The sequence below is a fragment of the Crotalus tigris genome, unplaced genomic scaffold (genome assembly GCF_016545835.1).
Source record: "Crotalus tigris isolate CLP2741 ecotype Arizona unplaced genomic scaffold, ASM1654583v1 scf7180000021210.44517, whole genome shotgun sequence".
NCBI lineage: Eukaryota > Metazoa > Chordata > Lepidosauria > Squamata > Viperidae > Crotalus > Crotalus tigris.
Genome location: NW_024098401.1, coordinates 26,343 through 44,517, shown reverse-complemented (window position 1 = coordinate 44,517; position 18,175 = coordinate 26,343). Strand labels below are relative to the sequence as shown.

The 18,175-nt window shown below is 51.6% G+C and overlaps 1 protein-coding gene across 1 annotated transcript; it reads left to right on the top strand.

The window, feature by feature from the left end:
* The first annotated feature begins 1,070 nt into the window (after positions 1-1,070).
* Positions 1,071-10,908, top strand: LOC120320200. The gene is made up of 6 exons (XM_039369730.1): positions 1,071-1,366; positions 2,219-2,518; positions 4,249-4,425; positions 5,695-5,871; positions 7,809-7,979; positions 9,612-10,908. The coding sequence occupies exons 1-6, from the start codon at positions 1,192-1,194 to the stop codon at positions 10,394-10,396; spliced, it is 1,785 nt and encodes a 594-aa protein (XP_039225664.1). The 5' UTR covers positions 1,071-1,191; the 3' UTR covers positions 10,397-10,908.
* Positions 10,909-18,175: the final 7,267 nt, after the last annotated feature.

Below are 18,175 nucleotides of genomic sequence, written 5' to 3'. Positions count from 1 at the left end.
GAACATGGACGGGCGGATTGATGGATGATAGATAGACATGACGGACGAATGGATTGATGAATATATATACGATGGGTGGATGGGCGATAGAGATGATGCCCAGGAGATGCCCAGTTGAGGGCTCCTTCCTTGTCCCTGGCAGGAGCTGGAGGGAAGGACGGGAGCTCCACCCTGCCCCAAGGCAGCACTTGGGTCTCCAACACGTGCTGCTAACTTCCAACCCTGCATCCTAACCACACAAGCAATCCTGCTCCGAATAGATGGAGATAGATAGATTAGATATGACGGATAGATGTCATGGATGGAGGGGTGATAGATACGATGGATGGATGGATGGATGGACAGTGAGAGAGAGAGAGAGAGAGAGAAAGAGACACACACACACACAAAGAGAGAGAGAGAGAGACACACACACACACAAAGAGAGAGAGAGAAAGAGACACAAACACACACAAAGAGAGAGAGACACACACACAGAGAGACAGACACACACACACACAGAGACAGAGAGACAGAGACAGAGGGAGACACACACAGAGACAGAGAGAAAGACACACACATACACACACATACAGAGACAGAGACACACACACAGAGAGAGACAGAGACAGAAAGAGACACACACACACAGAGAAAGAGAGACAGTGAGAAAGAAAGAGAGACACAGAGAGAGAGAGACACAGAGACACACACACACACACACACACAGAACGAGACAGAGAGAGACAGAGACAGAGGGAGACACACACACACACACAGAGACAGTGTGAGAAAGACACACACACAGAGAGAGAGACAGAGACACACACACAGAGAGACAGAAAGAGAGAGAGAGACAGAGAGAGACACACACACAGAGACAAATAGAGAGAGACAGTGAGAGAGAGAGAGAAAGAGAGAGACACAGAAAGAGAGAGACAGAGAGACAGAGACACACAAACAGACACACACACACACACACACACACAGATATTAGAATTCTTTATGACATGATTGGGCTGTGCCAGATGGACCAACATTTGGGGGGGGGGACATAGCTTGGTCCAGTTCAATACACAATCAAGCAACCCAGCTTTATCCTCCTTTCCAGAACCGACGTCGGTCCGCCTCTCTTTCCCTGCAGGGACCCTTCCTCAACAATGCGCCTCTGCTTCAGACACGGCTGCCGACAGCTCTCCCCTCCACCGGCTGATGAACTGCCTGAAGGAAATCCCCATACGACGGCCAAGTTATCTCAACACGCCGAACGCCTTCTCCTCTTCCTCTTCCTCCTCCTCCTCCAGCTGCAGTGAAACCGAAAGGGACCAACAGAGCCCAGGAAATTCAGCCTGGTGGGACAGTGGCCTGGGTCGGCATCAGCCACCAGGTGGGCCTAGGGCTGGGCTTGGAGAGGCCTTGGATGTTTTGAGGAGTGGGAGTAGAAGCCGTCCAAATTAGCGGTCCCAAACCTTCCGGGTTTTGCGGACCCGCGGTGGCAGTGGAAAAGGGATGGTTCCGTACCAGCGGCGAGTGAACGCGCGCGTGCGCGCCGCTCCCTTTGCACAAGCGACAGGCACATACGGCTTGCACAAATGTTGCTTTGCGTGTGTCCATGCTGGCCCGCCGCTCGCACAAGTGGAACTCCGTGCGCGCTTGCGTGCCACTGGTGTGGACCGGTTCCGAACTGGCTGCAGCTCGCTAGTGGGCTGAAATCGTGGCATTGGGGACAGTTTGGGAGGGTTTAGGAGATGGACCCTTGGCTGCACCTCCTTCACCCTCAGTCACCTGCCTTAGCTTTCCTCCGCCGCTGACCCTCCCCCGGCCATTTTCCATGGCCCTTTGGCCTGACCCGTCCATCCAGTTGTCATTTCACTCAGGCTATTGGGCTGTACAGGACCTCCCCCCCAGTGGCCCTGGTGGCTGCTACTCCCACCACCACCCTCCCTCCGGCCCTGGTGACAGATCTGCAAGGGCGAGGGGTGGAGGACCAGGGGGCCATTGGCCATGGAGAAAGGCCAGTGGAGGGCCAGTGGAGGAGGAAAGCCGGCCATAAATGAGCTGAGGGTGAAGGACGCACAACCAAGGGTCCGTGCCTAAATGTCCAATTCTGTGTGGGGGACCGCTGGTCCAGATGAGTCTCGCGCATCAAGTCCAGAGCAGGATATGAAATACGAGACCTTCCATCTTGGACATGTCCTGTTACATGGTTTTTCCCCCCACTTTCTGGACACATTCCCAGGATCTGAGAGGGATGTCCTCGTGGGACCAAAAGTGACGATGGAGCCCAAGAGGGAACATCTGTCCACCCAATTTCCTGCAGAAGAGGAAGAGAAGTTGGCCTCCGCACAAGAGGCCGACGTTGCGGACAGCGTTGACGAAGCACCTTCTGCCTCTCTCCTTGGCAACCCGGAGAATGACGCAAAGGATACGGGGGTCAAGCAGATGTTTCCCTCCATCACCCCGCTACAACGCTCCGGAACTCAGCGAGCTGTGACGTCCAGAGCCTCCGAAGCAAGAGAAGATGTACCACCTTCCGCACGTATGTAACAGGGAGGTGGCTTTTATGATGCTGAGTTGACCTCTTTGGGGACTTAAACCAGGATCTTGGGTGAGGATCAAGGTTGGCTGGGAGGGGGAGAATTCTTTGGAGAACCTCTAGGACCCTAAGGGAGAGAGCAGGAAGGAAGCCTTCTGCACAGCAGCCAAAGTGGAGATCAGACATGTCAAACTCGCGACGTCACGTGACGTAGCGCACTGTATCGGGATGGTTTTGCCATTGCCAGCAAAGGGGTGGGCGCGGCTTCCGGATGATGTGTCCAGCCCACGGGCTGGCAGTTTGACACCCCTGGTGTAGATGATAGAATTCTAGGGCAAGAAGGGACCTTTCTGGGTTGGTGGCCCAGGTGGAAGGGGACAAAGGCAGTGGTGGGATTCAACCAGTTCCCACCAGTTTGGTAGAAGCCGTAGCTAAATTTTGTTGCGTTTGGAGAACCGGCTGAACCCATGCTGCTTCTGGAAGTCCGTTCTAGACTTCGGAGGCCTGGAGGAGGTCTCCCGGACCTAGAAACGGCCCACTGGAAGTGCGTGGATGTCACTTCCGGAAATCCGTTCTAGGCCTCGGAGGCCTGGAGGAGGTCTCCCGGACCTAGAAACGGCCCACTGGAAGTGCGTGGATGTCACTTCCGGAAATCCGTTCTAGGCCTCGGAGGCCTGGAGGAGGTCTCCCGGACCTAGAAACGCCCCACTGGAAGTGTGTGGATGTCACTTCCGGAAATCCATTCTAGGCCTCGGAGGCCTGGAGGAGGTCTCCCAGACCTAGAACGGCCCGCCGGAAGTGCGTGGATGTCACTTCCGGAAGTCCGTTCTAGGCCTGCATCCACGCAGAGAACCAGATGTTCAGGTATTTGAATCCCACCCCTGGGCAAAAGGGATGGTTTTGTGGGCAGGGCGGGCGTATGTAAATGCGCGCGCAGGAGCAGCTGTTGCACGAGTGGGGCCACAAGTGTCCGCGATGCTCACGCGAGTGAGGCCCCGAGCTTTTGCACGCCCTGTGCAAGTGAGGCTACAAGTGCCTGCTACCCTTATGTGAGTGAAGGTCTGGGGCGCCCGTGACCGTTGTGCGAGTTGGGCTGCAATCGTCCACAACACTTGCAGAAGTGGGGCTATGCACGCGCACACACGTGCACACTAGCCCACTGCTCACACGGCCAGGTCACAAATAGGCCACGGACCAGTAGCGGGCTGCAGCCCACAGGTTGGGGACCCCTGTTCTATAGTCCAACTCCTTGTCCGAGGCAGAAGTCCTTCTCCCACCCCAAATGTTTGGTTGTCCACAATCTTTTGTTGAAAATGTCCAGCGAACGGAGAGCAATTATCGGGGCCTGGAAGATTGTGGTTGGCTGATGGTGACGCCTCGTTCCTTCCTTGGAGCCCCCCAGATAACAACCTGGCGGCTTCCACGCAAAAGTAGAGTGAGGAGAACTTCTCTTGAGGAGAACTTAGTTGAACGTCTCACAATCCAGGACTCTCACAGGCCGATAAAACTGGGTGGTCACCAAACCGAGCCGATCGTGATGATTCAGAATTGTCCACCCATCCGAGGAGTAGGTGGGAGAATCTTCCTAGATCTCGTCTCCTCCTCCAATGGCCTCGGTGGTTGTGACCTCTGAGGATCTCTGGAGTAAGGAAGCATCTCTGAGACTTGGGGTGTCCAACCGTAGTAGCCGCCCGCCCCGCGTTCTTCACTGTCCGTCCTTCTGCTTGGTGCAGCTCTCGTCAACAAGATCTTCACCCACGAGCTGAAGAAGGACCCAAGGGACACAACGTCAGCCCGGACCCCGAGGTGTTCCAGCCCCATGGGCCCCGGTTCCCGGGATGGGATGTCTCAAGGAGACACGGACTGGAGTCCGGGGGAAGAGCAGGTCCAGCCACTGCCTGGTGACCAAGGTGGGAGCCTCAGCTGAGATAGGATGAAAGTTGGGTTGTGAAATGGCTGCCAGAAAGCCAACGAGTTCAGAGAGCCCACAGTCCTCCTCTTCCCTCTAAAACCCGCCCCTTCCTCTTCCTCCTCCCTGGAAACTGCCTCTCTTCCAGCAGTCTTGACGTTACCTGGGTGGGTCGTGAGACGTCTGCAAGAATGTCGGAGAGTACGTAGGAGCTTAAAGTCCTCTTCCTCCCCCTCCCTCCCCCTCCTCCTCTTCTCCACAAACCCCCCTCCCTTCTAGCCCTGATGAAGCTCCCTAGTTGGGTCATGAAACGTCTGCAAGGAAACCACCCAGGTCAGAGAGCACCAAGGACCCCACCTACCTACCTTCCTTCCTTCCTTCCTTCCTTCCTTCCTTCCTTCCTTCCTTCTCCTCTTCCTCCCTTCTAGCACTGTTGATGTTTGCTAGTTGGGTCTTGAAACGTCTGCAAGGAAACCACCAAGCTCAGACAGCATCATAGTCTTTTTCTCCTCCTCCTCCTTCCTTCCTTCCTTCCTTCCAGCACTGATGACGTTCCCTAGTTGGGTCTTGAAACGTCTGCAAGGAAACCACCCAGCTCAGACAGCATCAAGGACCTCATAGTCTTTTTCTTCTTCTTTTCCTCCTCCTTCCTTCCTTCCTTCCTTCCAGCACTGATGACGTTCCCTAGTTGGGTCATGAAACGTCTCCGAGGAAACCACCCAGCTCAGAGGTCCCCCAAGGACCCCACAGTCCTTCCTCCTCCTCCTCCGCCTCTTCCTTCCTTCCTTCCTTCCTTCCTTCCTTCCTTCCTTCCTTCCTTCCTTCCTTCCTTCCTTCCTTCCTTCCTCCCTTCTAGCCCTGATAACGTTCCCTAGTTGGGTCCTGAAACGTCTGCAAGAAAACCACCCAGCTCAGAGAGCACCCAGGACCCCACAGTCCTTCCTCCTCCTCCTCCTCCCCACAGCCACCTCTCAGCCTTCGAACACTGATGCTATTCCCTAGTTGGGTCACGAAACGTCTGCGAGGAAACCATCCAAGGACACTTCCCCCCCTCCCCAGTTCTACTCTGAGCTTCTGTCAAGAGGATGGGGAGGATCTCCTCCCGGCTCTTATCCTGCCGTGGCCCCGAGTTCAAATCCTGCTCCCCTTCGGAGGGGAGGCCCCGGTGTGCTGCCGCCATATTGGGGGAAGATTGCAGGGGAGGGGAAGGGTGAATTGCGATCGGCCTCCGCCAACGGCCGGGTGACGTCTTTCTCCCTTTGCTCCGAAGGGCTGACCGGCAGCAGGCCTCTCCAGGGCCTGCTCAGCTGCCTGGAGGAGCTTGCCTACCCAAGCACCCCCAGGCCCTGCCCCTCCTTGGCCAGGAAGAGGCCCCGACAACCGCAGCACAACCAGGAGGAGGAGGAGGAAGAGCAAGCAGCCCATTGCAAAAAGAAATCCTGGCAAGGCGAGTATGGGAGGCTGCATCTCCAACGGGACAGAAGACAGAGGACAGGGGGATTCTGGGAGTCGAAGTCCACCTTTCCTCAAGCATGCTGGCTGGGGGATTCTGGGAGTCGAAGCCCGTCCCTCTTAAAGCAGGCCGGCTGGGGGATTCTGGGAGTTGAAGTCATTCCCACTTAAAGCATCCTGGCTAGGGGATTCTGGGAGTTGAAGTTCACCCCCTTAAACATCCTGGCTGGGGGATTCTGGGAGTCGAAGTTCACCCCTCTTAAAGCATGCTGACTGGGGGATTCTGGGAGTTGAAGTTCGCCCCTCTTAAAGCATGCTGACTGGGGGATTCTGGGAGTTGAAGTTCACCCCTCTTAAAGCATCCTGTCTGGAGGATTCTGGGAGTCGAAGTCCACCTCTCTTAAAGCATCCTGGCTAGGGGATTCTGGGAGTTGAAGTCCTCCCCTTTTAAAACATGCTGACTGGGGGATTCTGGGAGTCGAAGTCCACCCCTCTTTAAGCAGCCAAGCTTGAGAAACGCTCGGAAATTCGGGCACCCAGAGCTGAACCATTGCATTTGATCAACCTAGAGCAGGGATAGGCAACCCTGGCTCTTTTATGACGTGTGGACTTCAACTCCCAGAATTCCTGAGCCAGCCTGGCTCAGCTTGGAAACCCCTCCCTTTCCCCTCAGCGTGGCTGGCTCAGGAATTCTGGGAGTTGAAGTCCACATGTCATAAAAGAGCCAAGGTGGCCTACCTCTGGCCTAGGCTTAGGCTGCTTTATCACTCGGAGACTTCAACTCCCAGAATTCCTGAGCCAGCCTGGCTCAGCTTGGAAACCTCTCCCCGTCCCCTCAGCGTGGCTGGCTCAGGAATTCTGGGATTTGAAGTCCACCAGTCATAAAAGAGCCAAGGTGGCCTACCTCTGGCCTAGGCTGCTTTATCACTCGGGGACTTCAACTCCCAGAATTCCTGAGCCAGCCTGGCTCAGCTTGGAAACCCCTCCCTTTCCCCTCAGCGTGGCTGGCTCAGGAATTCTGGGAGTTGAAGTCCACGAGTCATAAAAGAGCCAAGGTGGCCTACCTCTGGCCTAACCCCCTCATGACTCGTGGACTTCAACTCCCAGAATTCCTGAGCCAGCCTGGCTCAGCTTGGAAACCTCTCCCCGTCCCCTCAGCGGGGCTGGCTCAGGAATTCTGGGAGTTGAAGTCCACGCGTCATCAAAGAGCCAAGGTGGCCTACCTCTGGCCTAGGCCCCCTCATGACTCGTGGACTTCAACTCCCAGAATTCCTGAGCCAGCGTGGCTCAGCTTGGAAGCCTCTCCCTTTCCCCTCAGCGTGGCTGGCTGAGGAATTCTGGGATCTGAAGTCCACCAGTCATAAAAGAGCCAAGGTGGCCTACCTCTGGCCTAACCCCCTCATGACTCGTGGACTTCAACTCCCAGAATTCCTGAGCCAGCCTGGCTCAGCTTGGAAACCTCTCCCCGTCCCCTCAGCGGGGCTGGCTCAGGAATTCTGGGAGTTGAAGTCCACGCGTCATCAAAGAGCCAAGGTGGCCTACCTCTGGCCTAGGCCCCCTCATGACTCGTGGACTTCAACTCCCAGAATTCCTGAGCCAGCGTGGCTCAGCTTGGAAGCCTCTCCCTTTCCCCTCAGCGTGGCTGGCTGAGGAATTCTGGGATCTGAAGTCCACCAGTCATAAAAGAGCCAAGGTGGCCTACCTCTGGTCTAGGCCTAGGCCACTTTATGACCCGTGGACTTCAATTCCCAGAATTCCGGAGCCAGCCTGGCTCAGCTTGGAAACCTCTCCCCGTCCCCTCAGCGGGGCTGGCTCAGGAATTCTGGGAGTTGAAGTCCACCAGTCATAAAAGAGCCAAGATGGCCTACCTCTGGCCTAGAGGAACACAACTCCGTCGAACTAACCAGCCTGGGGCCCTTGTCCTCTCTATAGGTGCTGTCTCTTCCAGTGCCCCCACTTGTGACGAGGGGACATCGGGGCCCCAGCAGAACGGCCATTCCTGCCCACGGAACAGCTGGTCCTCTGCACATATGCAGAGTGACCCTCCCAGGTGGAACCCCCCGGCCTCGTTTCGGATGGGAGCCCGAAGAGCTTCTGCAACGGGTGAGGAGCGGACAAACGTAAGGAGAGCTGGGAAGCACGGATGGGAGTTGGTGTTGGAGTCCTTGGCAAGGCTGAGCCCCCCGCCACCTGCCCGGGAAAAGTGGCACCATCAGATCTTGACCTTTGGGGGGGGGATAGAATAGAATGGAATGGAACAGAACAGAACCGGATGGAATGGAATAGAATGGAATAGAATAGAATGGAATGGGATGGGATGGGATGGAATAGAATAGAATATAGAATAGAATGGAATGGGATGGAATAGAATATAGAATGGAATGGAATGGGATGGAGTAGAATAGAATATGGAATGGAATAAAATGGAATGGGATGGGATGGAATAGAATGGAATAGAATAGAATATAGAATAGAATATAGAATAGAATGGAATGGGATGGAATAGAATGGAATGGAATAGAATCGGATGGAATGGGATGGAATGGAATAGAATATAGAATGGAATGGAATGGAATAGAATATAGAACATAGAATGGGATGGGATGGGATGGAATGGGATGGAGTAGAATAGAATATAGAATGGAATGGAATAGAATATAGAATGGAATGGAATGGGATGGAATAGAATATAGAATATAGAATGGAATGGGATGGAGTAGAATAGAATATAGAATGGAATGGAATGGGATGGAATAGAATGGGATGGAATGGAATAAAATGGAATGGGATGGAATAGAATAGAATATAGAATAGAATGGAATAGAAGAGCAACTACGATGATTAAAAGCCCAGAGATCTAAAACATACAAAGAAGAACGGTTGCAAGAATTGGGTTGGGCCAGACTAGTGAAAAGACAAACTAGGGGGGGGGACACAATAGCAGCCTTCCAGTATTTGGGGGAGCACCCCAAAGAAGAGGGGGGGGTGTCCACATATCCTCCAAAGCTCCTGCAGGTAGGACGAGAAACGACGGATGGAAACTGACCAAAGAGAGAAGCAACCTGGAATTAAGGAGAAAGCTCCCAACAGGGAGGACAATTAACCAGTGGAACAACTGGCCACTGGAAGTCGTGGATGCTTCATCCCTGGAGGTTTTTAAGAAGAAACTGGACAGCCACACGTCTGAAATGGTATAGGGTCTCCTGCTCGAGCAAGGGGGGTTGGATTAGAAGACCTCTAAGGTCCCTTCCAACTCCATTTGTCTATGATTCTGTAAGGTTTTCCTGTTCAAGCAGGGGGTTGGACTGGATGACCCCTAAAGTCCCTTCCAACTCCATTAGTCTATGATTCTCTCAGGGATTCCTGCTGGAGCAGGGGGTCAGATTAGATGACCTCCAGGGTCCCTTCCAACTCCATTAGTGTACGATTCTGTAAGGGTCTCCTGCTTGAGCAGGGGATTGGACTAGATGACCTCCAGGGTCCCTTCCAACTCCATTAGTCTACGATTCTGTAAGGGTCTCCTGTTGGAGCAGGGGCTCAGACTAGATGACGTCTAAGGTCCCTTCCAACTCCATCTGTCTACGATTCTGTAAGGGGTTCCTGCTGGAGCAGGAGGTCGGACTAGATGACCTCCAAGGTCCCTTCCAACTCTGTTCTCATTGGTTGATTGATTGATTGATAATTCTCTCCAGAATGACGATCAGGGTCTCACGCTGATCTTCCCGTCTTTCCCAGCCAGGGACAAAGGAAGACTTCCGGCCTTGGATGCAGGACCAGAGGCGAAGAACAGCCGCTCCGCGGCTCCGGGACTCTGCAGCTGCTCCCACGGAGCCGAGTCGGGAGCCGTGCAGCCCCTCGTCTCCAAACAGCTGGGCCGCCTGGCCGCCGACGTGAGCAGCCTTTGCCGGGACCTCTCCGGCCTGCAGAGCCACGTCTTGCAGCTGGAGCAGGACGCTCGCTGCTGGGCGCTGGAGCTGGCCGCGCTGCACCTGGAGAACCACCGCCTGGACAAGTACGCCCGGCGCCTGGAGAACCGTTGCCGCGCCTTGGAAAGCCGCTCCCGCCGTGCCAACCTACGCCTTCTGGGCTTGCCGGAGGGGGCCGAAGGGGGCGACCCGGCCGCTTTCCTCCGACGCGCCCTGCCGGAGTTGCTGGGCTGGCGCCCGGGAGCGCCGGTCTTGGAGATCGAGAGCGCCCGCCGGATCCGAAGCTGGGACTCGTCCGGCAAGCCGCGCCCGCTGCTCTTCCGCGTCTCCCGCTCCGCCGACCGAGCGGCCGTGCTGGAAGCGGCGCGCAGCCGGCCGCTGCGCTTCGCCGAGGCGCAGCTTGCCATCTTGCCCGATCTTGGCGCCCCACGGCGGAGACCGCCGCCCGCCCCCTTCCGGAGGAGCCGGTGGGTGGCCGACCTGCTTTTCGGGGGGCGGCCCATCCCCCCTTGCACCCCCCTGGTGGCCGTGGGGAATCCGGGGTTGCCCCCCTCGCCGGGGTCTCGTGGGGGCTGCGAGCAACACAATCTGTGAGACATTGCCGGGGGGTGGGGCGGGGGAGACGGTCCGGGAAAGCGACTTGGGACGACGGTCGACCAAAACCGACTTTCCCAAGCGTGGGAAAGCATTGACTCTCTCCTCCTTGCCGTCCAGCGAAGGTGGGTGGGCTAAGCCACCGTCCTGCTACTTTTGCATGGCTTCTCTGCAAAGGGGGGGGGGGTTTAACAATTAGGGGAAAGGGGGGAAACGGTTGTGTCCCGTCCCTACTTCTCACCCGCTCCCCTGCTGCTGCTGTGTAGGCATTGCACAAGAGAGGGGTGTTGGCCTGGGTCTCCAACGGGTGCCCCCCCCAGACCCTTTCCAAGTGACCAGATCTGGGGTGCAGGAGGTGGGGGGCCAAAGTCTCCATGAAGCAGAGTTTGGCAATCGTGATGGTTTTAAGAGGGGAGCAACTCCCAGAATCCCCCAGCCGGCCTGCTTTAAGAGGGGAGGGCTTCCACTCCCAGAATCCCCCAGCCGGCCTGCTTTAAGAGGGGAGGGCTTCCACTCCCAGAATCCCCCAGCCGGCCTGCTTTAAGAGGGGAGGGCTTCCACTCCCAGAATCCCCCAGCCGGCCTGCTTTCAGAGGGGAGGACTTCCACTCCCAGAATCCTCCAGCCAGCAGGGGGAATGTCCGGGGGGGGGGGGAAGATCCATGCTGGGAGTTCTAGTTCCACCTCAGGCACGAAAGCCAGCTGGGTAATTTTGGGCAAATCGCCAGGTTAGGGTGAGTTAAAGTCTCACCTTAGGAACGTTGACGTTGGGCCAATCACTGGGAGACAGGGAGCTGTAGTCCTGCCTTAGCCGTGAAAGCCAGCTGGATGACTGTGGGCCATTCACCGGGAGACGAGGAGTTCTAGTCCTACCTTAGTCACAAAAGCCGATTGGGTGACTTTGGGCCGATTACCAGGAGATATAGAATTCTAGTCCTCCTTAAGCAGGAAAGCTAATTGGGTGACTGTGGGCCAATCACCAGGAGACGGTGAGTTCTAGTCCCAGGTTAGGGAGAGGAGCTAACTGGGTGACTTTGGGCCAATCACCAGGAGACGGTGAGTTCTAGTCCTATGTTAGGTATAGGAGCTAACTGGGTGACTTTGGGCCAATCACCGGGAGATGGTGAGTTCTAGTCCCATGTTAGGGATAGGAGCTAACTGGGTGACTTTGAGCCAATCACCAGGAGACTGGGAGTTCTAGTCCCATGTTAGGTATGGAGCTAACTGGGTGACTTTGGGCCAATCACCGGGAGACGGTGAGTTCTAGTCCCATGTTAGGGATAGGAGCTAACTGGGTGACTTTGAGCCAATCACCAGGAGACTGGGAGTTCTAGCCCCATGTTAGGTATAGGAGCTTACTGGGTGACTTTGAGCCAATCACCAGAAGAGGGTGAGTTCTAGTCCCAATTTGGGCCCACCGACTTTAGGCCAATCACCAGGAGACGTTGAGTTCTAGTCCTGCCTTCAGCACGAACGTCGGCGGGGCGACTTGGGCCCAATCACCAGGCGGCGGTGAGTTCGAGTCCTACCACAGGCACGAAAGCCAGATGGGGGGGCATTTCCTGTCTCTCTCTCTCTCTCTCTCAGTCCAATCTTCCTCACAGGATTGTCGTTCTGAGGAAAATAAGAGGAAGAAGGAATACTATGTACGTCCGCCATTTTGAATTGCTTGTAAAGTAATCGAGGCGGAGCGAAAACCGATAAGAAAATATCTAATAAATAACTGAACAAACAAAACGAGCGTTTTGCAAGATGGCTTGGGCGCACACACACACACACACACACACACACCCTGCCCCTCCCTCGGTGGAAATTAGTGAGGACGGATTGGCCACGAAGCAGCCACGGTCCCCAAGCCCTCGGCCTCACCTGGGAACACCTCTATTTAGATCTTCCCCAATGTACACCTCTGCGGCACGCACACGCCTAATCAGGTTTCTAGCCCTCAGTAAGACAGTCTGCATATTTGAGCAGCTGCTGCCGGCACTAGGCAGGCACTAATGAGCCCTATTTATGTTTTATTTATTTAGGGTTTTTTTTTCTTCTATTTATGTTCCAGCTCCCGGGGTCAAGCAGGAGACCCTTAACGGAATCGCAGAGCTGGAAGGGACCCTGGAGGTCATCTGGCCCAACCCCCTGCTCGAACAGGAGACCTCTACAGAATAACAGAGTTGGAAGGGACCCTGGAGGTCATCCACTCCAACCCCCTGCTCAAACAGGAGACCCCTACAGAATAACACAGTTGGAAGGGACCCTGGAGGTCACCTAGTCCAACCCCCTGCTCAAGCAGGAGACCCTTCCAGAATCATAGACAAATGGAGCTGGAAGAGACCTTAGAGGTCATCTAGTCCAACCCCACGCCCAAGCAGGAGACCCTTCCAGAATCATAGACAAATGGAGCTGGAAGAGACCTTAGAGGTCATCTAGTCCAACCCCACGCTCAAGCAGGAGACCCTTCCAGAATCATAGACAAATGGAGTTGGAAGGGACCCTGGAGGTCATCTAGTCCAACCCCCTGCTCAAGCAGGAGACCCTTACAGAATCATAGACAAGTGGAGTTGGAAGAGACCTTAGAGGTCATCTAATCCAGCCCCCTGCTCAAGCAGGAGACCCTTCCAGAATCATAGACAAATGGAGTTGGAAGGGATCCTGGAGGTCATCTAGTCCAATCCACTGCTCAAGCAGGAGACCTTTATACAGAATCATAGACAAATGGAGCTGGAAGGGACCCTAGAGGTCATCTGGCCCAACCCCCCGCTCAAGCAGGAATCCCTTACAGGCAGTGGTGGCACACCTAGGGCACGTGTGCCAGAGGCGGCACTCAGAGCCCTCTCTGTGGGCATGTACGCCGTCGCCCCAGCCCTACCTCCCCCCCGTGGCCCCTTCCCCCCCAACAGCCCCCCCTGGAGGAGAGTTGCGCCCGGGCATGGCCCGTATGGAGCAGCGCAGCCAAAGATATGGCAGCCGGGCAGCGGGGACAAGACTCCGCCCTCGTGCCCCGTCGCGCGCAATCAATGCTGCGGGGTGCGGGCAGACGGCGTGGCCGCCGTGGTCCTGCTGGGTCGCCTGGGCGATCCGCGGCCGGCCGGGGAGGCGGGGAGTGGCCTTGCGGGTGGGCGGGGGCGGAGCGGGGACAGGGCAGGCGGGGCGGAGTGGGTGGGACCAGGGCTGGGGCACCCTGTCGACGTGAAAGATGCATAAGTCGTCTCTGATAGACAGGGCTGCCAGTTCAGAGAGACACCTAGCTCAGTGGTTCTCAACCTTTTTAATGCCGCGCCCCCCAACCGGTCGTAAGTCGAGAACTACTCAACCGGTCGTAAGTCCAGGACTACTCAACTGGTGCATCCCCGTTGGCAGACTGGGATTTTTGGCGGGCTCAGCAGGGCAGAGACAGCCTGGACCATTCCTATTGGCTTTTGAAAGCCAATAGAATTAAACTCTATTCAAGAGAGTCTATTCTATTGGCTTTCAAAAGCCAACAGAATAAAAGGGAGGAGCACAGCTAAGGAAAAGGGGGGGAAAAATGGCGGACTGCGTTGTTTGGCGACCCCCGTGAAATGGTCGTTCGACCCCAAATGGGGTCCCGACCCACAGGTGGAGAACCACTGGCCTAGCTGATGTGACGGCCACTAGGAAGGCCATCTTAAGCGTCAGGCTCGAAGGGAAGAGAAGTGAGAACCTGTAGGACAGTGGTTCTCAATCCATCCATCCACCTTTCCAATCCATCCACCCATCCATCTTTCAAATCCATCCATCCATCCATCTTTCCAATCCATCCACCCATCCATCCATCTTTCCAATCCTCCATCTTTCCAAATCCATCCATCCATTCATCCATTTTTCCAATCCATCCATCCATCTGTCCAATCCATCCATCCATTCACCTTTCCAATCCATCTATCCATCAATCCACCTTTCCAATCCTTCCAATCCATCCATTTATCCATTTTTCCAATCCATCCATCCATCCTTCCAATCCATCCATCCTTCCAATCCATCCAGCCATTCACCTTTCCAATCCATCTATCCATCCATCCACCTTTCCAATCCATCCATCCATCCATTTTTCCAATCCATCCATCCATCTATCTTTCCAATCCATCAATCCATCCATCTTTCCAATACATCCATCCATCAATCCACCTTTCCAATCCTTCCAATCCATCCATTTATCCATTTTTCCAATCCATCCATCCATCCTTCCAATCCATCCATCCTTCCAATCCATCCAGCCATTCACCTTTCCAATCCATCTATCCATCCATCCACCTTTCCAATCCATCCATCCATCCATTTTTCCAATCCATCCATCCATCTATCTTTCCAATCCATCAATCCATCCATCTTTCCAATCCATCCATCCACCTTTCCAATCCATCCATCCACCTTTCCAATCCATCCATCCACCTTTCCAATCCATCCATCCATCCATCTTTCCAATCCATCCATCCACCTTTCCAATCCATCCATCCACCTTTCCAATCCATCCATCCATCTTTCCAATCCATCCATCCATCCATCCATCTTTACAATCCTTTCAGCCAGCCAGCCAGCCGTTTCTCATCCTTGGCAACTTGCAAGTGGATGGACTTCAACTCCCAGAATTCCCTAGCCAGCATGTTGAGAAGCTCTGATCTCTTTTTCTACTTCCCTCCCTCCTTCCTCATCTATCCATCCATCCATTTTTCCAATCCATCTGTGGTTTTTTTATAATATTTTATTAATTTTCCAATTTTACATTTGAATATTTAAAAAGCAGCGCAGTGACTGGGTTAATCGATAGTTCAATAACAAAATCTTAGTGGAAATCTCAGATATTTCTTCTCTTTTTCCCCTTAACATTTACTGTCTCATATTCAGATTAGTACATTTCTAATTATATCAGCTCAATAAGAACATCATTATTACATTTATCAATAAATTTTTAGCTTATACATATCAGAATTACATTCACTCTTCATAAACAATCCATATCCTGTTATTGATTTTTACTCAGTTTTTAATTTCTTATCAATATTCCAATTTAACCTTTGATATTTATAATTTTCAGACTTTGGGTAACCAAAATTTCCCTTATCTCATTTCATAACAAACTATAATATCCAAAATACATATTTTATCTATTTGAATATAATCTATTTCCCATCATATTAAATCATCTACTTAATAACACAATATCCCCTTTAATAAATCAAAACCATTATATATATTGCCTGGGTTAATCAATAAATCAAACATATTCATAATATTTCATTTTATCCATCCGTTCCTCATCCTTGGCAACTTGCAAGTGGCTGGACTTCAAATCCCAGAATTCTCCAGCCAGTGTGTTGAGAAGCTCTGATCTTTTTTCTCCCATCCTCCCTCCCTCTTTCCCATCCATCCTGCTTTCCTTTCTTCCCGCCTTTTGTCTTCTCTGTGTTCTGCCTACTGTTTCATTTACCTCAGAAGCTAGAAAACTTTTCTCCCCTCCCCCGCCCCCCAGGAACCTACCTCCAGCCTGGCCACTTTCACTGAAGAGAAAATGGACGAGGGGTTGAAGGCAGCTCCCGGTTCTGGCTGACCACCAGCTCTCCATTTTCATAAAGGGGGTGTTGGGGGTGTGGAAAAGAACAGCCAGACTGGTGGGGGGACGGGGCAGGGGCAAAACACTCCACCGCCAGGATTGCCTGGAAAGCATTTCCTCCCCCATCGAGAGCTTCGCAGCCTCTGGGATGGTGATTCTCATCCGTGGCCACTTGAAGATGGCTGGACTTCAACTCCCAGAATTCCCCAGCCAGTACATTGAGTAGCTTTGATCTCTTTTTCTCCCTCCAACCCTCCATCTTTCCCATCCATCCAGCTTTCGTTTCTTCCCGCCTTTTTTCTTCTCTGTCTTCTGCCTACTGTTTAATTTACCTCAGAATCTTCCTATCTACCCCACTATCTTGTCTGTTTATGCACGAGGTGATCTGCGCTGTGATTGGTTGCCTTAATTATAAAGGGGGCGTTTCCCTCGCCCCCCAGCCTTTTTTCTTCTTTGTGTTCTGCCTGCTGTTTAATTTACATCAGGATCTTCCTGTGTTCCCCACTGTCTTGTCTGCTCATGCAGAAGGCGCGCTACACTGTGATTGGTTGCCTTAATTATAAAGGGGGCGTTTCCCTTCCCTGCCGTCTTTTTTCTTCTGTGTGTTCTGCCTGCTGTTTAATTTACCTCAGGATCTTCCTGTGTTCCCCACTGTCTTGTGTTTCCTCCTTTCTGGATGATAACAAAGACTCTTGTAAGTTTGAAATGATACCTATTTTAAAGAAAGAAGCAAATTTAGATGAGTGGCAGAAAGGTATCAATAAATTTATCTGGGCAGGGAAAAAACCAAGAGTAAAACTTAAAATTTTACAAGATATACGAGAGAAAGGTGGACTTAAGGTACCGGATTTGAAATTGTATTACGATGCTGTGGTTTTAACATCAATTAATGATTGGGTTAATCTAACAAATGTAGATATACTCCTTTTGGAGGGATGGGATTTACTTTTTGGATGGCATGCCTATTTAATTTATAATAAAAAGGTTGATGGGGTCTTTAGATCTCATATCTTAAGAATTTCTTTACTTCGGGTTTGGAAGAAATACTATAGAAGTGATTCAAGAATTCCATTATGGGCTATTCCATGGCATGCAATAGAAGGAATAAGGAGAGGAGTTAAGATGGATATTATTTCTTATACACAATTACTTAAGTGGGATGGTAAAAATTGGCAATTAAAATCTATGGATGAATTAGCACAAGAAAATATTATTTATTCATGGTTTCAGTATAGACAATTATTGGAAAGGTGGAAGATAGATTATAAGGTGGGCTTGCTTAGAGAGGATGAGAATTTGTTAAAACAAATTAGAGATCAAAGTCGAACCCACATTAAAAGAATTTATGGTGTTTTGGTGGAATTGGATTCAGAAGCAGAGCTAGTTAAAGATTGCATGGTTAAGTGGGCACAAAATTTTGATGAACCGATTTTATTAGATACATGGGAGATTATTTGGGTGAGGAATGTTAAATTCACGCAAGCCCAAAACTTACGGGAAAACTTTTATAAAATGTTTTATAGATGGCACCTTGATCCACAAAAAATGTCTCGTATGTATCCAAACCTGCAGCCTAAATGTTGGAGATGTGGTTGCTCGGATGCTACTTATTATCATATCTGGTGGTCATGTAAAAGTATTAAAGCTTTTTGGATTAAGATATGGTGGAATATTCAAAGAATTTTTAAAAGAAGGATAAAATTTACTCCACAATTGTTTTTGTTGGGTATTGTTTCTGATTGTGATGATAAAGAGATTATTTTAATGTTAAATTTAATTACTGCGGCTAGGTTGTTAATAGGGCAATATTGGAAGAAGGAATCTTTGCCTACTTTGCAAGAATGGTTTTTTAAAGTTTCTTACTTAGCGGAAATGGCAAAAATTTGATGAATAAATTTTATACAATATAAGTATGATATAAGAAAATATTATCTAGCTTTTGAATAATTTATATAAGTTTAAGATAGTATTTAGAAGTGTAATTGTTATTATTCTTTAATTTTTTATTTTTTATTTTTTTTATTTTCTCTTTTTTTCCCCCCTCTTTTTGTTTTTTATATATAATGGAGTTAAAGTATTTTACAATTTATTTATTGAGTGTAATTATATTTGCTTAAGGTTTATTTGGGTTTAAAACTTTTTTTCTTTTAAGATCTAGTTAAGCTTATATTCAGCTCTGGGAAGAACGGGGGAGGGTTTTGGGGTGGGTTGGGA